General features: G+C 42.4%; 1 protein-coding gene across 3 annotated transcripts in view; it reads right to left on the bottom strand.

Annotated features, from left to right (window-relative positions):
- Positions 1-21074: 21074 nt before the first annotated feature.
- Positions 21075-23289, bottom strand: part of LOC311016168 (NACHT, LRR and PYD domains-containing protein 3-like) — a 128754-nt gene continuing 126539 nt past the window's right edge. For 2 of the 3 annotated variants that reach the window (XM_084013717.1, XM_084013718.1), the window contains exon 12: positions 21142-22841. In XM_084013717.1, the coding sequence (XP_083869843.1) occupies positions 22300-22841 (542 nt within the window). In that variant the 3' untranslated portion in view covers positions 21142-22299. Of the gene's footprint in view, positions 22842-23289 lie in introns of all 3 variants that reach the window. The other variant, XM_084013716.1, reaches the window with a different exon arrangement.

The following is a 23289-nucleotide window of genomic DNA, read 5'->3' as shown; positions in this document are numbered from 1 at the left end:
CTTCACTTAAGAAAATGTGGTTTAAATGTTATAATTCTTATATCCAGGACTGCTGGAGACTCTCAGGATGTCCCAGGACTGCTGGAGACTCTCAGGATGATTGCGGTAAGAATATGTTCGGTGACTGCTAGCTAAGCTAAAATTAGCGAAGCAAGCCCAAGCTAAAAGTAGCTTAAAAGCTAATAGTCCAAGCTAAAAGTAGCATAGTAGCCTTGTAAAAGAACAAGAGAGAGGAACCAGCGTAACGTTAAGTTGCTTTGTTAAGTGTACGTTGTTGGTCTTTTACAGGAAGCAGTACGCCGTCTTCACAACTCGGAGACGAATTGTAGGTGCTACGAACCGGAGCAAGGGTACGATTTAAAGAATATGCTTTCATTCTGCTGTATAAGGAAATAGATGCGTTAACAGTAGATACCGATCTTAACTGTTCATTTTGTTTTCACAGACGAACCTCGCCTCATAACGAAGCTGTGACCTCTTACTTGCTCGGAGCTTTGTCCGCAAGTCCGGATTTCTGACGCCGATAGTGACGCCATTGTGTGTAAGTAACTTTTACTGTTTTCTTCTTCCTTGTTTTAATTTTACTGTGACTTAAGTTTTCTTATTCATACCACTCATTTAATTGTTTTCCAGCTGCCTGTAAGACATACTATGAAACGGTACGCAGGAGCTTCAGACACACACAGCCTGATCTCGCATCGCAGGCGGAAGCTGTGAAGAGGTCAGCTCGGAGTCGTTCCAGGAGAAAGAGGGTAAGACTTATTAGACTTATTAGATCCTTTTTTGGTCAATGTGACCAAACCTACCTAAACCTATTTTCAGGTGCATTAATAGATGTGTTGTGTCCATGCGCAGTACTGATTGTCTTTATTGATTGTTTTACAGCTGCTGGAAGCGAGACGGAGTGTGCTTGCTGGCGATGAGGTGGACCGTTGGAAGTGCGCCACCACAGACATGATGTCTGATGAGGAGGACGGCGTCGTTGGCGGGGTGTCTGGATGGATTGTGCGACCTCCATCCTCTCATAGCCAGGAGCTCACCGAGCTCTGTGCGACTCTACAGTCGCGATTAGAGAAGACTCCCAAGTACAGGGCAACGCACCGCAGGCGGCTGTAAAATTGACCAAATTCGGACAGAATGTCGGGGATCATCCCTATGTTCCCCGGGTCCTATGTTCCCCGGGTCCTATGTTCCCCGCTTTGTATGGAACCGGGGAACATAGGACCCTTCTTTTATAAAAAGGTCCTATGTTCCCCGCTGTTCACCCAAAAGGTCCTATGTTCCCCGCTTTGTATGGAACCGGGGAACATAGGACCCTTTTTTTAAAAAAAAGGTCCTATGTTCCCCACTGTTCACCCAAAGACCCGGGAAACATAGGACCCTTTTTTAAATAAAGGGTCCTATGTTCCCCACCGTTGCCGGTTGACGGACGCGGAGAATCTCTCTCTCTCTCTCTCTCTCTCTCTCTCTCTCTCTCTCTCTCTCTCTCTCTCATACTTTTTACTGGACTCAATCGACCAAGGAAAAGTGGTATAATCTGATATTTTAGATCGGAGTTTTGAAAAAAGCGTCAAATCTTCCAGCCCTCTCCCTCACGTATTTTACGCGGGCGGCAATGCACCATTCTCGGGGAGCGCTTTGGGAGGGTCCCCTCTCTGGGTCTCCGGGCCTGGAGCTTCTGGGACTGGTTCTGGTTTTACAGCTTCTGATGATAATATTTCAACTCCAGTCAAGTACCACTGCACTATGACACCCACACGAACCCCCCCCCCCCCCCACACACACACGCACAAATGCACGCGCATCATCGCAGTGCAAACTTTGGACTAAGAACATGAGGAAAAAAATGGATCAGCTGGTGTGTGTGTGTGTGTGTGTGTGTGTGTGTGTGTGTCGTGTGCAGACGAACCTGACAAATATTTAGGCTACAGATGGACAAGCAACAAATAAATTAATCATAATTTAATTTATTTTATTTTGAAAATCGACCGGATTCTCTCGCCTCGGTGCCCGACCTCCTGTCTGGTACGATCTGGTCTATCCAGCTTGACAAACGGCGCTCTCACTCTGTGACTTTTCCTAAAATGATGTTGGGCAGCAAATACAATAAATATAATTCACACACACAAAAAAAATCGTTCATGTTTTATCATTTTTACACATAGGCCTACCATGCACGTTTACACATAGCCTCTATCGTGTAGAAATGCACGTTCATTCATTAGACCACCAGAGAAATCACCGATTTGCGTCGACATAACAGTATGTCCAGTAGGCTACATGATATCTAAAGAAAGACGACATTCGTTTTATAAAGCCAGTACCTGCATGGTGCAAACTAGTGGGAATATCAAACAAAGAAAACTATGGATGCTTCCGTAAAAAAAAAAAAAAAAAGGTGCTGCGCTCTCCTCCCTACTCACCTGCAGCTCACTGAGAGTTGCCAGGGTGCGCTCTGTTTCTCTCAGTGGGAAAACTAAGAAGATTACATAGGTCTAGGCCTATAAAAAGAGTTCAACATGGAAGATCTAATTAGTCAAAACACTCAACATAAATTATAGGCTGCATATTTATAATTATTTGAAACATTTCTCTCTTTTTTCAATTTACTCAGGCCACTAGGGGTGCTGCATCACTCCCAGCACCCCTACTTCCTGTGGCCATGGTTTATTACCAATGAGTAGATGATGGCTACGTTAATCACTGGAGATCGAGGGGGTAAAGTGTTGGTTTTTGAAAACTTTAGGTACCACAGGCACCGCACCAACCTAGAAAATATCAGATGGAGATGTTGGAGATTAAACTGCAGGGCAGTATTGAGGACGAACATCTTCGATGTGGATGAGGACGATCCTCATATCATTGTGCAGGCCGTTGGAGAGCACGTGCATCCCCCTGACCGACAAATGTTGCACAATGCAGGTTTCCGGCAAGTGCTTACAGCAGAGGTACAGAGAGAACCCACGGTCCCAATCCGAAGGGTCTACAACGCCCAAAGAGTAGACCTGCAGCGGCGTCAGAGGCGGCAACGTCGACTCCAGGGTGGAGGTGACATCGCACCACCTCAGGGCTTCCTCTCAGTGAGGTCTGTCATGTCCAGAGCCCGTACAGCCGTGATGCCTCCCATCCCAGCTACAATTGAGGAGGTCAGAATTGAAGGGCCATGGGGGGAAACATGGGGCAGGGACCAATTTCTCTGCCACAAAGATGACGACTGGGGCATTGCAGTCTTTGCCACAGACGACAACTTGAAGAAGCTGCGACACTGTAGAACTGTATACATGGACGCGACATTCAAGTCCTGCCCACGCCCCTACAACCAGGTTTTCACGGTACTAGGGGACGTGCATGGCTTTGTCGTCCCTTTGGTACATGTCCTCATGAGCCAGCGCACGATTGGACACTACCGCCAAGTGTTCAACTGTGTTAAGAGAGCAACCAGGAGAATTACGCACCACCACTGGAGACCTCGCAAAGTCATCTGCGACTTTGAACAGGCACTGATAACTGCGCTGGAAACAGAGTTTCCGAGGTCTCGAGTGTGTGGATGCTATTTCCATTTTAACCAGGCCCTGTGGAAGAGGGTACAGGGACTTGGACTGGCTCCTGCATTTCGCGGTAACAATCGTTTGACAGCAGTCATCCGTAAAGTGATGGCACTGGGCCACCTGCCACTGGCCCTGGTCCAAAACAACTTTGATCTGCTGGTTCATCAACGTAACACCAGGCGCGCCCAGCGGGACCACCCAGAGCTGCAGGACTTCTTGCAATATGTCCGCAACACCTACGTCCACCCTGGAGCAGCCTTCCCCCCTGCAATGTGGAATGTGTTTGAGAGAAACATGGAACAAAGGACCAACAACCATGTTGAATGTAAGTGATTAAGACTGATTTTCTGATTAATTGATTTGATTGGATTTATTTAGGCTATTTATTTATTTTAATTTATTCGTATAAAACAGTATGAAAAAAACAGAACAGGATCGAACGCGGCTCATTCAATCTCAAAGCACTTTTATAATAAACTATATCTAATAATCAGATGAACAGAGAGTTTAATTTTTGTGCGTCATCTCGGCCTAAACACCTAAAAAAAAAAAGAAAAAAGCTAGGCCTATGTATTTTCATGTTTATAAAGCCACAATCAGCATAATCAATACCCTTTAACATTTTTTAAACAAGTTGTTTTTTGTTTTTAGCTTATCATCGCACTCTGAACGATGCCGTTCAAGTGCGCCACCCATCGCTATGGATGTTTCTTCGCCACCTGAAAGACCAGCAGCAGCTTGCTGAGGAGAAGCTGGAGATGGCAGACCGGGGTGATGCTCCTCCAACAAGGAGACGCAAGTGGAGGGAGTTGGAGGCCCGTCTCCAGAGGCTCAGAGGGCAGTACATTGCAGGTCACAGAGATCTGGAATCATATTGGAAGGCTGTCAGCCGCAGCATTTTCCATTAGGCAGTTAAGCCACCCTTTTCTTTTTTGGTGATAAACGGACGTTTTCCCATTCTTTTTTTTAATCACTTTTTTAAAAAACTTTTTTGAAAAAAAGGAAAAAAACTTGAAGGAGAGTTTTCCGTTTTGGATGCTGATTTTTCCATTAGGCAGCTTTGCCCCTCTTTCATTTTTTTGGTGAGGACGTTTTCCCCCTCTTCTTTCTTTTTTGAAAAAACAAAACAAAAAAACTTTTAAGTGGAGTTTGCAGTTTTTGATGCAGAAAATTTCATTAGGCATTTTAGCCCCTCCTTCATTTTTGGTGAGGACGTTTTTCCCCTCTTTCTTTTTGGAAAAAAAAAACTTTTAAGTGGAGTTTCCAGTTTTTGACTCGTATTTTATTGTTATTGTTATAATAACTATTTATGGTCCTTTACAAGTTCACTATTAAATTATTGTTTTTGAAAGAAAGTGTACCAAGTGATTATTCAATAGATGACATGTCCTCAACACTTTTTGTCAAACAATTTTGTCACCAACAAATTAACACTGTTTAAGCCTAAGAGCTACTTTTGAAGTAACCAAGTCAGATCTACAAACATTATGATTCAAGTTTATTTATATTCGACATGGTGTGTTTGTGCGTCTGGCACGCCTGACGCACAGAGGAATTTTGACAACTCCATGCTGTTTAGTTTATTTTTTTTTGTTAATTTTCGTTTCTTTTGAATTTTGTGTGTATTATGGAGCTGTTTGTACGGATCCCCAGATATGACATGCAAAAAATAAGAAAAAAGTTGTGGCCACGAAATATTAATTAGTTCCCACAAAATAGTAATTTGTGGCCACGAAATAGGTATAACGTGCGCACGAAATAATAAAGCATAGGCTACTATTCTTGGACAGCTGGACAAGAAAATCGAGTGCACCTTCTCAAACAGGAACAGTCGCTGAACTACGAAGCCTGGCATTGCAGGGACTTATTATCAGTCAGAGAGGCATTCTCCGTGCTGCGCATCGGCCCCTCAGTCTGTGGGTAGCTCGTGTGTGCGTAGCCTGTGAATGTGTGTATTAATCCCTCTCTGGTCAGCATCTCTGTTAAAATGAATAAACACAAATCGCCGCAGAGCGCGAGCCTGGCACAGAGGTGCGCGCTCTGGCGCAACTGGCACAATCGGCACAGAAATGAAATTGGCTCCGCTCCGCAGTAGCGTCCCAACCGACGTAACTACAACAAACTCTCACTTCTTCTGCTCCTCCCCACTCACACACCTACAGGCACACACAGACAGACAGGACTCTGTCTTCCTCACCCTCAACCCAGCCCATTATAAAATGCGTTATATTATTATTTTATTATTATATTTTTCTACTTGTGGAGAAGACAGTGTTGAGTTCTCTTTCTGCCTTATGGACAGTGCCATGGATGTATTTGCCACAGAGTGAACTACTGATATCTTTTGTCTAGTGCTGAACTGTGACCAAGCGCGCTGTCCGCTGTCTCGGTGCTGAAATGAATGACAGCGCGTCACTGAGAGAGAGAGAGAGAGAGAGAGACGGAGATCGCGGCGGATGCATCTTTATCCACAGGATGCGCTGCGCTCTGACTCTTTCTTTTCTTTCTTCCTACCAGCTCTCCTGTTCGTCTACACATTTGTTTTTCAGTTTATGACTCCTGCCCTCCCTGCAGATTAACAGCTGATTTGAGAACCTAATGCATATGATTTACTATTGCACATTTCCTTTTGCTGCTATAATAAACATTTTCTCAGGATTTATTGTGATACAAATATGATGGAAACTGGTAACAAACGTGCAGTAAAATGACAGAAAGAAGTGGCAGGAAAGAAGTTTTGCTCAAGACAAAGTTTCTTCATCTTAAAGAATGAAAATGTCAATTTGTTAGGCTTTCAAATCACCAAATGATTTGCTTGGAATAATTTCGTTTGTTGTAATGGTTGTGAGCATAGACAACGGACGTCTTGGCTGAGCCAAATGTCATTTTACGTGTAGGTGGAGCTGAACAGGCAGACGCACAGAGGCATGCGTAAAACACACATTTTAACTACTTCGTGCTGTTGCTTTTTTTGTTTGTTTGTTTGTTTTTTCTTTACCTTTCGTTTCCTTTGGATCTTTGTGCATATTATAAAGCTGTCCTGGTCCCTGTTTGTAAGCCTTTTTTGTCCGGAGGAAATTCCCCAAAGTTGCAACAACTTGTAGTGATCCACTGGGTTTTGCCTATAGTCTGTTGGAGCTATGGGCTCGTTTATTTGCAGCTTTGCTCCCCAGGTTTTTTTCATGATCAATTATCCTTGGCGTTTGCGCACGGGGATGTGCGGACCTGTAATGAATGAATGAATGAATGTTTTGTTTGTTTTTTTGCCGTAAGTTGTTTGCGTAATGCGCACAGGTGCATTAATGGGACCGTGGCAGTCGGCGTTTGGACGGCTGGTGTGGGGGCGATTCCAAAGCATCATAGTGGATTATTTATGGTGTGTTGTTACCCTGTAAAGGCCCGTCTGGACGCAGCACGGCCGGGTCCGTCTGCAGCCAAGCGGGACGAGGGAGAGGATTGGCGTGGTCACCTCGGCGTCTCTCGTGTGGACAGACCAACAAACTCTCCCTCACTCGCCCTCACCACAAGCCAACACACACACACACACACCTGCACACGGGGGGGAGACTTTGTGTTTATTTATTAAGCTTCCACTGACTGTATCACATCTGTACAACGTGCGTGTGTGTCAACCGGCAACAGCGGGGAACATAGGACCCTTATTTAAAAAGAAGGTCCTATGTTCCCCGGCAACAGCGGGGAACATAGGACCTTCTTTTTAAATAAAGGGTCCTATGTTCCCCGGTTCCATACAAACCGGGGAACATAGGAGCTTTTTTGGAAAAAACGGGGAACATAGGACCTTTTTTAAAACAAAAGGTCCTATGTTCCCCGATCGGGGAACATAGGACCCGGGGAACATAGAACCCGGGGAACATAGGTACGCTCCCGAATGTCGCCAGTTCATTTGTTTGTTGTGTGGGCAAATTTGTACAGTTGTGTGTTGTGTTGTCAATAAAGCTCTTTCTTTGAATACTTCCTCCTGGCAATTTTTCCTTTCCTCAATAAATTCATTCATATTTATATTTATAAATATATAAATAAATAAAAATAAATATATGTGTGTATATATATGTATAAATATACATATATATATAAACATATATGTATATATATATATATATATATGTGTATATATATATATGTATATATATATATATAGTGATAGATCTGCTAACCAATCACTAGTGATTATTCTTGTTTAAAAGACCCAGTGTGACCAATAGTAACACATCTGCCAACGGGGGTGGGGTTTACATTTATAATGACCAGATCTGCCAACCAATCACGAGCGATTATACTTGTTTAAAACTAGTGGTTTCATCCAATCCTGAGTGAGGATATTCAAGCCATCTCTGGCCAGGCGGGGTTTCGCCGCTATTCATATGCTAATTAGAGCCTTCGCTGTGGTTCGTTTCCGACAATTTTCGGCACAGACAAACGCGGCGTTCGCAGCCTGTAAATTGTCGTTAACTCCCGAAAATTAGGGAGATTTTCGGGCGTTTACAGGGACGAAAATCCGACTTTTCATGCAGTGCTAGCAAGCTAACGTTTGCCAGCGTGACTCGGGTGCCAGCTAAGGTTTTGTGATTCACTGAAAGGACTTTCAGCGACTGTTATTCGGAGTTACCTATAACTTAGCTAGTGATTACAGGCAAGAAAGCTGACCGTGCCCCATGAAGTATAAGCTGTGGTAGCTAAATAATGTTATGTGGCTAACTTTCCCAGATAGCTAACATTGAGGGAACCAAACATGTAACCAACAAGGTTAGGGGAATGTTAGGGGAACCAACATTATAACCAACAAGGTTAGGGGAACGTTAGGAGAACGCTGAGGGAACCAAACAACCTAACGTTTGCAGAACGTAACACCAACTTTCCCCTGCAACCAAGTGGCAACCAAAACCTAACCAAAGGTAACATACAGGGAACGTAACTGGAACCAAAGGCGTACGTAACTAGAACGTTCTGGGAACCAAAAATGGCCGGTAGGGTCGGGTGCCAGCTAAGGTTTTGTGATTCACTGAAAGGACTTTCAGCGACTGTTATTCGGAGTTACCTATAACTTAGCTAGTGATTACAGGCAAGAAAGCTGACCGTGCCCCATGAAGTATAATCTGTGGTAGCTAAATAATGTTATGTGGCTAACTTTCCCAGATAGCTAACGTTAGCGTGATCGCTCGTTGCATTAACCGAAGAACCAGGAGACTCCTGGCAGGAGTCTTGCCGCCATGAAGGACATTTGATTAAAAAATGCTTAAAACTCTTCTCCAAGGCATAACCAATATGAGTTGAAAGCTGTTTTTAAACCATTTTGATTAGAGGCGTGTGTTGGACTCTTTTTGAACTGTGACTCTGCAAACAGATGTCTGCAGATGACTAGTGTTATATTTCAGACTTATTAGCTGGAAAACGCAGTCGAATTTCAACACATTTGAATAACATACCACAGAAAATGAATATTTTACACGTTTTTCTAAGAGTATGGCTAGGCATTTTCCAAAAAGGCCTGTTACTCATGTAGGTGGCAGTTGATATGTAGCCCACATATATCTAGGTCATCTATAGTCATATTCTGTACACATCAATGATCACATTTATGTCAGATGTATACATTTTAGGCCATTTAATTACTTTGAGCCCTGTGGAACACTCTTATTTATGTGATTTCTCCCTGGGTCTTGAATCTACCATGTAATCTTATCTGCGCATTTATTGGCTGTACAATGCGTCAGTCATCCTAAGAATCGGCTGCAGTCGGCACATTCGTTACGTTTCCTTTGCATCAATCGCAATCAAAGAATCTAAGCTTTCCAAGGATGTGTCCTGTTAGTATGTTTGTGGTGTACACCAGACTCTATGGTCATTAAACATTTTAACGTGGATTTTTAACAGGTTAAAATGTTGGCTCTTGTTTCAGGTCTCCACACCCCAGGATAACACACAGGCACCTCCAGCTGTGTCCTCAGCCACCTTTGCTACCACTATTGCATCACTGAGATCAGTAAGTGAAGTTGTGATATAGCATTATAACGTTTTGTTACCTTAAGTTAACTGAGAAATATTAGTTCACAAAAGAAAACTCATCCAGTTCATCAGCTAATTCAGAAGGCATATTTTAGAGCTAGAGTTATTGTTCTGCTATAGTCCATCTTGATACATCTCCTTCCATTATCCTACATCATGTTGGTTGCGTGACTAAACTATAATTGCATATTAGACCTCCCTTGTCATTCCCAGCTTGGCTCTTAAGGTCTCTGTAATGTAATGAATGGTCAGTGTTGGAAGGTTACTTTAAAAATGTATTCCGATACAATTACTAATGTATCACAGTAATAAAGTAATTTAACTTCATTGCTTTACTTTTGGATTACCTAAAACCAAATATGCAAATTATGACTTTTTTAAGAGTTGTTCTGCTTTAAAGACAAAATAATGGAGAAATCAAAAATGTAACAAGTAATCCTTGACAATGTAGCTATAATCTAATTACACATTTTTCAAATGCAATATGGGCTGATTATAGGTACTTTTTTTGTAATCTGATTAATGTAATCCCAATAACCCAGCCCTGTGTATAGTGATGCCAAAGGATTTGGCAATGCAGTCAACATAGGACGTAAATTGGAAATGAGAACAGGTTGATTAGTTCAGTGCAATTCAGGATGTCTGTTTTTTCCTGTTTTGTAGGATGGGCATACAGTAATTTCCAAAGAGGACATTGAGGGTTTGCTGCTGCTCGGAACAACGCTTTCTGAAGTGGCTTCAGTCCTGCGGATCTCCAGACCCACATTATACAAGCTGATGCGGGAATACAACATAAGGCGCACAAAATTCAGTACCATTTCTGATGAGGAATTGGATGCAACCATAATAGAGATAAAAGCAGAACATCCTCATATAGGAGAAGTTATGCTTAATGGACATTTGCGTGCCAGAAACATTATGGTGCAGAGACATCGCTGTGTCCCAATTCAGGGTCTGCAGCCTTCGGAGGACCCAGCCTTCGCGGTCTACGGAGGCACCACCTTCGGAGACTCCTCCGAAGGCTGGGTCAACCGTCGGTAAATGGGACGGTCTAACCTACGGAGCATTTCCTGATTGCGTCGCAACGTCATCACTTCTGCCGGCCAAGCCCGGGAAAAACACCGGTCACAACTTAAAATACAACGGACAGACGACATTACATTAATACAACTGACAAACGACATTACAGAAAACACAACTGACAGACGACAGACAATACAACTGACAGACGACAAACAATAAAACTGACAGACGACATGGAGCCAGAGGTTTTGCTTTTGATTTTTTTAATTTATTTTTGGAGGAACAGGAGAGGCGGCTTCGGCGACACCGGCGGCTCGTTTATCTCCGGCTGGGAGAGAGCCGTGGGGAGGTAACGTTAAAACTGTTATTTTAACCGATTTTAATGTTCATACATAGCTAGCCTACTCCGTGGTAATTAATATTCCTGTTAATAAATGATACCATTAAGTGACGAGCCATATTAAGTATAGATTGACATGGTTAATGTCATTTAACCATAAGACTTAATACAGGGTTCGTACAGGTGCTGAAAATCTAAAATCTTTGAAAATGCTGTAATTTTAATGCTGTGTTTTTCAAGGTCTGAAAAGTGCTTGGATTTTAGTTTAAATGCTTGGTTTATAAAGTGAATGAATTGAATAGTAAAATGTGTACGAGCCCTGTAAATATTGAGAAGCCAAAGTGTATAGATGGACAGATAAAGCATTATTGGTCTAAGCTTTAACATTAATTAGAATAGTCGTTGACTGAATTGACTGAAATTCAATAGCTATTGTTCAATCATGTATGTCCTCCTGTTCTTACCCCCTTTATCCATCCGGACAATGCCACTGTACTGCCGCATCAACCTCAACGTTCCCATTTTTCCACTTTACTTTGACAATCACGACACGACCAAAGACTTCAGGCTGAGCAGAGAATCCCTGGCGGTGCTGCTGGACCTTCTCCACCAGGAAAGACGACATGGATGGGGTGCCACAATAGAGACCTTGGTCTTTCTCTTCTGGCTGGCGAGTGGGACATCATACAGGGTGGTCTCAAGGGTGTTTGGGATGCCTCGCTCCACTGTTCACCGCATCGTCCATCGAGTTACTGAGGAGGTGGTGGCCATTCGCCACAGGGTCATCTACCTCTCCAAGACCGCAGACAACCTGGCGGCAGTAACTCAGGGGTTTGCAGGGCTGGCAAGACACAGAGCTTTTCGAAAAGCTGCTGGAGCAATCGACGGCTGCCACGTCAGGATCAAGCCACCAAGCGGCCCTGATGGTCAGTGCTTTAGAAATAGGAAGCTCTTTCCTTCTATCCTCCTTCAAGCAGTTTGTGACCATCAGGGCCGATTCATTGACACATACACTCAACAAAAATATAAACGCAACACTTTTGTTTTTGCTCCCATTTTTCATGAGATGGACTTAAAGATCTAAAATTCATTCCAGATACACAATATTACCATTTCTCTCAAACATTGTTCACAAATCAGTCTAAATGTGTGATAGTGAGCACTTCTGCTTTGCTGAGATAATCCATCCCACCTCACAGGTGTGCCACATCAAGATGCTGATCTGACATCATGATTAGTGCACAGGTGTGCCTTAGACTGTCCACAATAAACGGCCACCCTGAAATGTGCATTTTTTTGCTTTATTGGGGGTCTGGGGACTCAGAACCAGTCAGTATCTGGTGTGACCACCATTTGCCTCATGCAGTGCAACACATCTTCTTCGCATAGAGTTTATCAGATTGTCAATTGTGGCCTGTGGAATGTTGGTCCACTCCTCTTCAATGGCTGTGCGAAGTTGCTGGATATTAGTGGGAACTGGTACATGCTGTCGTATACGCCGGTCAAGCACATCCCAAACATGCTCAATGGGTGACATGTCCGGTGAGTATGATGGCCATGCAAGAACTGGGACATTTTCAGCTTCCAAGAATTGTGTACAGATCCTTGCAACATGGGGCCGTGCATTATCTTGCTGAAACATGAGGTAATGTTCATGGATGTATGGCACAACAATGGGCCTCAGGATCTCATCACGGTATCTCTGTGCATTCAAAATGCCATCAATAAAATGCACCTGTGTTCTTCGTCCATAACAGATGCCTGCCCATACCATAACCCCACCACCACCATGGGCCACTCGATCCACAACATTGACATCAGCAAAGCGCTCACCCACACAACGCCACACACGCTGTCTGCCATCTGCCCTGAACAATGTAAACCGAGATTCATCCGTGAAGAGAACACCTCTCCAACGTGCCAGATTTCAAAACATTTAATGTAGATCAGAATCATCCATATAGGATTAAATACCAGAGTTGGGTATTTCAAAACCATGTGATCCTGTTCCCACAAAACTGGGATATGGATTTGGTAATCCAGAATCCAGATCAAAAGCTTTTGGGCATTTCAAAACTCTAGGGTGAAGATCAAGATAGTTTTGATGCTAAAAATCAGGACCATCCTGATCCAACTGAAAGGATGGATCCAGCATGGATTCAAGGTGGATGTAGAGACATTTAGGATATATGGCACATATTTAATTATTATTTTATTTAATGCTTATATATTAAAGTAACACAGACCAAAACAATATCTATTCTAAATTAAACAATTAACCAGATTAGCCAGCAGTGCAAATATCCCTCCTGAGTAGGGATGGGGATCGAAACCCGGTTCTATCAAGGACCGGTTCCACTTTTTCAAAACCCGAAAATCCATAACGTTTGGGCTTATCGATACCACTATCGAGTCTCGTCGTTTTTTTTTTCTCCCGTAGGTCCTGTAACGTAATTGTGTGTCCCTCCTACCAGCGGTAAGCGCGCACACAGACTTTGTAGCTTGTCCCGTCAGTTAAAAATAGTAATCCAATTGTGAAATCCGTGTTGTAATCGGCAGCATACAAGCTAGTTAGCTTGAAAAGTAAATAAAAGTTTCAGACGTGCGGCGTGATGATGATGTGTTCAGGTTGGCTCAGTAAAACGACTATTAGGTTATCATGATGCATTGAAGTGTAACGTAAAGAAAAGGGAAATTTTGTTTTTGGCGAGAAACATGAGTAATACAGTTGTATAGTGCTCTATTCATTTTAGAATATATAATTAAATTACTGATGCCAATATTTATTAAAAATGACATTTCATTTAAAATAAGCCCTGCGATAGACTGGCGTCCTGTCCAGAGTGTACCCTGCCTTCGCCCAATGACAGCTGGGATTGGCTCCAGCCCCCCCGTGACCCTAAAATACAGGATAAGCGGTAGAAAATGGATGGATGGATGGATTTCATTTAAAATACAATTATTTATTTCCTTAATATTTTCCTAATCACTAAAAACAAGATGAAAAGTGACCGTAGACAATACATTAACCAACAGTTCTGTTAAAAACATATTGTTGCGTCGTCTTCCCACCAAATAACAGAAAAGTATCGATAGTGGTATCGACAAAGACTCGGATTGATAAGGAGTATCGATAAAGGTATCGATATCAATAAATATTAACAATCACCATCCCCTACTCCTGAGCCACTACACAGTATGTCACTCCCGATCATCATCATCATCATCTAAATATATGATTAGTGTAATATACAGGCAGCAATCCATTTGGACAGAAACTCTCTTCTCTCTTGTTGGAATACCACACTGAATTATGCAATACTATGCTCACCTGTGCTGGAACGTCCATTCTTGCCATGATGTACAGACAAGTGCTGGAACAGACCGAGGCAACTTCTTTCCCACCCCAGAGGAAATTGGAGGTGACCCTTGGATTCATCAGTTTTTTACACCCCTTGATGGTGCTCAAAAACTGAAATGGGAATTGCTGGTGCTCTGACAACCCAAATAATCCTCTGAAGATAGCTGTTATTTCAGCTCTTACTTGGTCTTCAGTCCACTCTGTGGAAAATGATATTTTTCAAACAAGGCCGGCCTGAGCTAACCTGGTCCGGGTTTCTCCCCTGGGTATGGCGAACACCAATGCCTCTGGTGACAAAGGCAAACATACAACCTCCTTGGTCTATGTTTTGACTACCTTCGGTTTAGATATCCTGATCGAGCCCTGTTACGTTGATGGATGGGTGGAATGGATGGCAGAGGAGCCTATAGAAAACAAGCAGACAAAGATATTTTTCTTAATGGAGCAGATAGTGACCCTGTGAAACAGTGAAGTGGTAGACAACTGCACACCGGCCTCTAGTGTGACATTTAGTCTTGTGGATCCACTCATATCATTTTGCCATAGACAGGATGTGATCATTATATGCAAGCCAAGTTAATGCATTTCACATTACAATTTACAGGAGCTATGACCAATGTTCTACAATTGTTTCTTAAATGAGGAAAATCCAGACTTACTTAAATGTGCCAGGACATCCTGAATTGCCAACCCACAACATGATGTATATAACGGAAGGAGATGTATCAAGATGGACTATAGCAGAACAATAACAATAACTCTAAAATATGCCTTCTGAATTAGCTGATGAACTGGATGAGTTTTCTTTTGTGAACTAATATTTCTCAGTTAACTTAAGGTAACAAAACGTTATAATGCTATATCACAACTTCACTTACTGATTTCAGTGACACAGCTGGAGGGTGCCTGTGTGTTATCCTGGGGTGTGGAGACCTGAAACAAGAGCCAACATTTTAACCTGTTAAAAATCCACGTTAAAGTGTTTAATGACCATAGAGTCTGGTGTACACCACAAACATACTAACAGGACACATCCTTGGAAAGCTTAGATTCTTTGATTGCGATTGATGCAAAGGAAACGTAACGAATGTGCCGACTGCAGCCGATTCTTAGGATGACTGACGCATTGTACAGCCAATAAATGCGCAGATAAGATTACATGGTAGATTCAAGACCCAGGGAGAAATCACATAAATAAGAGTGTTCCACAGGGATCAAAGTAATTAAATGGCCTAAAATATATACATCTGACATAAATGTGATCATTGATGTGTACAGAATATGACTATAGATGACCTAGATATATGTGGGCTACATATCAACTGCCACCTACATGAGTAACAGGCCTTTTTGGAAAATGCCTAGCCATACTCTTAGAAAAACGTGTAAAATATTCATTTTCTGTGGTATGTTAATCAAATGTGTTGAAATTCGACTGCGTTTCCAGATAATAAGTCCAAAATATAACATTAGTCATCTGCAGACATCTGTTTGCAGAGTCACAGTTCAAAAAGAGTCCAACACACGCCTCTAATCAAAATGGTTTAAAAACAGCTTTCAACTCATATTGGTTATGCCTTGGAGAAGAGTTTTAAGCATTTTTTAGTCAAATGTCCTTCATGGCGGCAAGACTCCTGCCAGGAGTCTCCTGGTTCTTCGGTTAATGCAACGAGCGATCGCGCTAACGTTAGCTATCTGGGAAAGTTAGCCACATAACATTATTTAGCTACCACAGCTTATACTTCATGGGGCACGGTCAGCTTTCTTGCCTGTAATCACTAGCTAAGTTATAGGTAACTCCGAATAACAGTCGCTGAAAGTCCTTTCAGTGAATCACAAAACCTTAGCTGGCACCCGAGTCACGCTGGCAAACGTTAGCTTGCTAGGTCGGTTAGCTAACAATAGCTTCCCCCAGAATACAGTAAAAAGTTCAGCTTTTAACTACGTAATTTACCGTTAACGGTGTGGACGGTACCAGCGGAAGTGCACCTTGGAGTGCAGCACGCACACCTGCTATAACCGCCCGCTCAATATCTCCTAATTGGAGGGAGCCGGCCATGTTCGGTCCTTCCTCTCTTTGCCTCCGCATCCACAGCACGTCGGTCAGAGGTGTGGGCGGGTCTGTGGAGCTGACAGGCGTGGGCTATTTGCATATTTTCTAAACATTTAGATTTAGATTTAACATTTAGATTTAGATTTAACATTTAGATTTAGATCTAACATTTAGATTTAGATTTAACATTTAGATTTAGATTTAACATTTAGATTTAGATTTAGCATTTAGATATAGATTTAACATTTAGATTTAGATTTAGCATTTAGATTAAGCATTTAGATTTAGATTTAACATTTAGATTTAGATTTAACATTTAGATTTAACATTTAGATATAGATCTAACATTTAGATATAGATCTAACATTTAGATTTAGATTTAACATTTAGATTTAGCATTTAGATTTAGATTAAGCATTTAGATTAAGCATTTAGATTTAGATTTAATATTTAGATTTAGATTTAGATTTAACATTTAGATTTAGATTGAGCATTTAGATTTAGATGTAACATTTAGATTTAGCATTTAGATCAAGATTTGTCATTTAGATTCACCATTTAATTTGTACCTCAAATGTGAGGAAAATGAGCTAAATGTGATTAAAGTGAGTTAAATGTGAGGAAAGTGAGCTAAATATTCCAAATATATCAGCTAGAAAAGTGTGACTGAATTTTTACATTCGGCACCCCATAAAAACGGGACTCTCGTCATCCTGAGTGTTTTCACCTTTATCTCCTTTTGCGACATCAGCTTGTCATCCGTCCAGAGAAATCGCAGTGCGTCTCTGTCTCTTTTGTCGAGGGAGATTTGCAGAAAGACTGACTTAATATCTGCCATTACAGCTACTGGATATTGTCTGAATTTAATCAGAATGTTCAAAAGGTCAGGATTTAAATTTGGACCTATAAGCAGACATTCGTTTAATGAGCAGCTAAATTTCTCATGAGAGGAGGCAGCGAATACAACTCTCAATTTCATCGTAGCTCTGTCTTCTTTTATGACTGGATGATGTGGTAAATAGTACACTGGGTCATTTGTCACATTATCATTGACCATTTCCACTATATCTTCTCTTAAATAGTTTTGAATAACAGCGTCATATCTATCAAAAAGTGTTGGATTAATTTGAAGCCTTCTCATTAGATTATCAAATCTGTTTTTAGCTGTAACATCATTTGAAGACATAGTTACATGCTCATTTTTCCAGGGCAGTCGGACTTCGTATCTGCCGTCAACAAACTTCACAGTTTCTTCAAATCTTTTCAGAACTGTTTCATCTGTCTCGGAATGTAAATCTTCCTTACCTATTCCGAGTGACTCCAGTTCCCAAAAACTGCCCAACTGGTTGGAGAGTGTTTGATCTTGCTCAACACAGACATGCAGCAGTTCAATGTCAACAGCTTCGGTGACAATATTCAGTGTGGTGACCTCTCCTTGCACAAGCCATCCAAACACACTTTCCACCGCAACAAGTCCGTCTTCCAGCCTTTCCATTTTTACCAGTGACAATTCTTAGTACTGGTCTCCTCCAATTAGGACTCCCAGTTCTTCTGATTCCATTCCTCTCACGGGAACATCCGCCACAGGCATTCCTTTTGACTTCAAATCATTTCTTATCGTTTCACTTGCCATTTTAATAATTGAAGAGCTCACCTTGGGCGTCTCCAGGAGCTGAACTTCGATATTCTGATTATTTCTGATGTTCCGTAAACGCACCTTCACCTTCTTGCATGTCAGTCTTTGAGGTGTTTTGGAGCCAAATACAAAAACATTAAGTGTTTCTTTACCTACTATTGGCAGGTTAAGTGCTCTGGATATGTCTTCTCGAATAAAACTACGTGAGCTACCTCCATCTAAAAGACATCTAGCCACCTGACTTTGAGTGGGTGCGTCTATCCAAACGGTAGCTGTTTGGAGTAAAACTGTACTACTCATAGAACTACTGGGAGCTGCACTTGCTATCATTGCATCTGCTGTAAGATTTCAGGCAACTTGCTGTGTGCTTTCTTGTCTCTCTTCTGTGTGTTTTTCTTGTTGATTGGCTAATTGAGGACAGACTTCTTTGTGGTGTCTTCGTCCACATTCTTCACAGGTAATTCCCTGCGTCTTACAATTACGCGCTATATGTCTGCTGCCTAAACACACAAAACACTTGCCTTCTTTTCTTCATTTTTCTCTCCTCAGTTCAAGAGTCAGTTCTGTACAGTTCTTAGATCTATGATGGTTTCTTCCACAGAATATACACTTTGGCTCATCTCTGACGCTGACAGCGTGAAACGAGGCTGGAGAGGCTGTGTAAGATCTCCTTTTTTACGGTATTCTTTTCTCCACATATGACTTTCCCCATTGTTTCTCTTTATCTGGTTGGTGCACATTCTGGGTGAGATTGGCTGCTCTTTCACGACTTTCAACCTCCTTTTGGAAGAACGTCATCAGGCTTTGGACACTGAACGTGTTGTCATTATTTGCATCATCTCTTTCACTACCGTTTTGACGGGTGAACTGCAAAGCCATTTCTTCTGGTATCATCTTCATGAGAATAGGGCAGAGCAAGTTGCCATAACTGTCAGAGACTACTCCCATTGAGCCTAAACTGCGCACTTGTATCTCGATGTCATCATATAGCCTGCGTAAAGCTGCGACATCCCAGGCCCTTTTTACTGGTGTCAGATTTAATAGCTTATTCATATGTGCATTTATGATGAGATCTTTACGCCCAAATCGGCTGATAAGCATTTTCTTTGCATTGTCATAATTTTGGTCTGATAAAGAAAGTCCCATAACTACTTTAGCTGCAGTGCCATATAAAAACGACTTCAAATATGTACATTTATCAGACTTGGTTAGACTCACATTATTGTCAACTGCTGCCTCAAACTGGCTCCAAAAACATCTCCGGAAAACTTCTCAATGACCAATTTTGGCAACTTGACTGCTTGTCTGCTCACCTCATTGTTTGAATATTGGGAAGTCACTGAAGCTGCGCTCTGATTGTCGTCCATATTTCTCAGGATGCATTTTATCCTGGTCTTTCTTGACATGATTCGATCCATGTATTCAAAGGCTGAATTAACCTCATCTTCCAAATCATCCACTGCTGTCTCCGCTTCAATGTCATGGTCACTATCCATTAAAGCTCTTTCTCTCGCCGTCAGATGCTCCAAATATTCATCCAGCAAATCTGTGCTGGGATCTTCTTTTTCAACCTCCCGATCAATCTTGTCCAAGAGTCGTGTCGTAGCGGCCCGTATTGCTCCCCTTAGTTTCTTTTGTCTTTGCAGGTTCGACATTGTTGCTTTGTCCTATTATCCGCGTCTTCAGCTGTCATGCATTCTTCTTGTTTCTTCTCCCGGGTTTCGACACCAAATGTAAGGTGCGGATATAGGAGGAGTCGAAGTTGCAGGTAAAAACATTGACACTTTATTTCCTATACTTTAACAACTCTAAAATGGAGAGGAGATCTTTTTCCCTCAAAGTGGAAAAAGAAAGGTTTTACAGGATCTGGACCAAATGGACTGAGTATGTAAAAGCAATTAGATGTGATTTCATATGACTGTACTTGGGCATTGTGTGAACCTGTCCTCCCTTTGTTTGTGTGTGTGAGTGTTATTTGGATTGTCTCAAGTGGTCCCCAGTTCTGTTCTGTTCTGATACTGTTCTCAACTAAAACCAGTAAGAGTCAGAAAAACATTCCAGAAGGGCAATATGGACCAAATCACATGGACTTCCTGGAACCATCTTTATCTATCTTTGAATGACTAAGATTGGAATTCATGTATGTGATGGTAATTTGCCTTTCTAAAGAAAAAGATCATTTAAAAACAATAAAATTGAAAACCATGCCAGATTGTGAAGACAAACTTTATTCTGTTCTTTTCTTCCTCTAAAATAAAACTTGCATCAAATGAAAATGTATGAACTATATTTGAATTCTAATGAATTGTAATTTCTTGTTTTCATGTTCAATTATCCATCAGAGTAACATGAGAGAGAAAGGGAAGCATGCAGAAGAGTTGAGCAGAGGTGGAAGGGGATAGATTGCAGATCTCATTCCAAACACTGAAGGATCTTCTGGATCAATACACAATCACAAACACTTCATTGACAAGTATGTTTTCTCACACAAGGAATGTGACGTGGTGATTGGTGCAGAACAATACACACAGTCAGATAGTAGAATGACATCGTTACATCATTATGAAAACGGAACATTTATAATAGAATATGTGGAACTAATATAGAAGAACAGCTTCAATGATGTCAGCCATTCAAGGGTCTAGACCTCTGGGGGACCACAGTCTCTGGTTCCTCACATAGTCTGGTCTCTGGACTAATGTGAACTACTATCTAGACCTCTGGGGGACCACAGTCTCTGGTTCCTCCACATAGTCTGGTCTCTGGACTAATGTGAGCTACTATCTAGACCTCTGGGGGACCACAGTCTCTGGTTCCTCACATAGTCTGGTCTCTGGACTAATGTGAGCTACTATCTAGACCTCTGGGGGACCACAGTCTCTGGTTCCTCACATAGTCTGGTCTCTGGACTAATGTGAGCTACTATCTAGACCTCTGGGGGACCACAGTCTCTGGTTCCTCACATAGTCTGGTCTCTGGACTAATGTGAGCTACTCTCTAGACCTCTGGGGGACCACAGACAGTCTCTGGTTCCTCACATAGTCTGGTCTCTGGACTAATGTGAGCTACTATCTAGACCTCTAGGGGACCACAGACAGTTTCTGGTTCCTCACATAGTCTGGTCTCTGGACTAATGTGAGCTACTATCTAGACCTCTGGGGGACCACAGTCTCTGGTTCCTCACATAGTCTGGTCTCTGGACTAATGTGAGCTACTATCTAGACCTCTGGGGGACCACAGTCTCTAGTTCCTCACATAGTCTGGTCTCTGGACTAATGTGAGCTACTATCTAGACCTCTGGGCGACCACAGACAGTCTCTGGTTCCTCCACATAGTCTGGTCTCTGGACTTATGTGAGCTACTCTCTAGACCTCTGGTGGACCACAGTCTCTGGTTCCTCACATAGTCTGGTCTCTGGACTAATGTGATCTACTATCTAGACCTCTGGGGGACCACAGTCTCTGGTTCCTCCACATAGTCTGGTCTCTGGACTAATGTGAGCTACTATCTAGACCTCTAGGGGACCACAGACAGTCTCTGGTTCCTCACATAGTCTGGTCTCTGGACTAATGTGAGCTACTATCTAGACCTCTGGGGGACCACAGTCTCTGGTTCCTCACATAGTCTGGTCTCTGGACTAATGTGAGCTACTCTCTAGACCTCTGGGGGACCACAGACAGTCTCTGGTTCCTCACATAGTCTGGTCTCTGGACTAATGTGAGCTACTATCTAGACCTCTAGGGGACCACAGACAGTCTCTGGTTCCTCACATAGTCTGGTCTCTGGACTAATGTGAGCTACTATCTAGACCTCTGGGGGACCACAGTCTCTGGTTCCTACACATAGTCTGGTCTCTGGACTAATGTGGTCTACTATCTAGACCTCTGGGGGTCCACAGTCTCTGGTTCCTCCACATAGTCTGGTCTCTGGACTAATGTGGTCTACTATCTAGACCTCTGGGGGACCACAGACCCAGGAGACAACATCTGGTTACTGGCTGAGACTCTTTAGAAACACAGATTCCCATCTTTGAATTGACTCTGGATGGATTGTCTTTGTCTTCTGACACCATGTAGGGAGTTGATTTTATGATTTTATGTGTATACGTGCATATTTTTATCTCATCTGTTTATTTGATTCCTTTTATCTTTCTATTCTGTACTTTTTATTGTGTTTTATCTTGTGCAGCACTTTGGAAAACCTTGTGTTTGTTAAAATGGGATCTAAATAAAGTGTATTGGAATGGATTGGATATGTAATCACAGCATGTGAAAAATGAGCTTCACGTTCGGTGTGAACACGACTTCAGAGCTAAAGACGACGCAGAGACACTGATGATCCAGACCCGTCTGATGATCCAGACCAGAATCCAAACCCAGGATAAAGAGGTTCAGTGAATGTGGTGTTGAAGGTGTGGAGGTGGATCAGTTTGTCAGAGGAGACTTCGTAGAAGGTCAGAGTGCCAGCAGGACAGTCCAAGTACACTGCTACCACACCAGAGGGGGAGGAGGAGGAGATGTGTGTTTGTTTGTTGTTGTGATAGACATAGTAACGACCACCATCATAACAACTCAGACTCCAGGACTGATCATTCCCTCCAAACCAAGAGTCGTCTCCTCTCCTCTTGATTCCTCTGTAATTCACTGATATATTAACCACTCCTCTCCACTGGACCTCCCAGTAACAGCGACCAGTCAGACCGTCTCTACACAGCAGCTGAGGCCATGAGACAAATCTTTCTGGATGATCTGGATATGAATGGTCGTCGTCCACACGTGTCACCTTCCTGTTGTTGTCGTCCAGTTTGAGGTTTCTGCTGACTGTGTTTGTGTCCAGTTCCAGTTCACAGACATCTGATGGAGAGAACAAACACAATGCAGCTAAAGGTTCATCTCTGTCTCCCACTAAACTACGTCCCCATACAACTCATCTCCACTCTCTATTACGTTTCCAGGGAAACAACGTGTTTTCTGGACCCAACGGTCAACGTTTGAAACCGTCTGAAAAAACCTTAACGAACAAAACAAAAACGCTACAAAACGACATCGTTGGTAGTAAAAATATCACAGTTGGGCCTAAAATGAGTAAAGATTGAAACCAGACCAAACTGTGGTCTGGTCTGTGGACTAATGTGAGCTACTATGGTAGAGCTCTGGGGGACCACAGACCCAGGAGACAACATCTGGGTCCTCCATTTAGGATTCAGGGACGTCCGGACGACAGGAGGACCATCTCAACGCTGAGACGCTTTAGAGACACAGAGTCTCAGGAACTTCTCTCTTCACTTCAAATATTTAAACT

This window comes from Eutrigla gurnardus, assembly GCF_963514095.1.
Source record: "Eutrigla gurnardus genome assembly, chromosome: 7".
Classification (NCBI taxonomy): Eukaryota; Metazoa; Chordata; class Actinopteri; order Perciformes; family Triglidae; genus Eutrigla; species Eutrigla gurnardus.
Note: the sequence above shows the minus strand (reverse complement) of the source record. Positions and strands in the feature narration are given on the sequence as shown.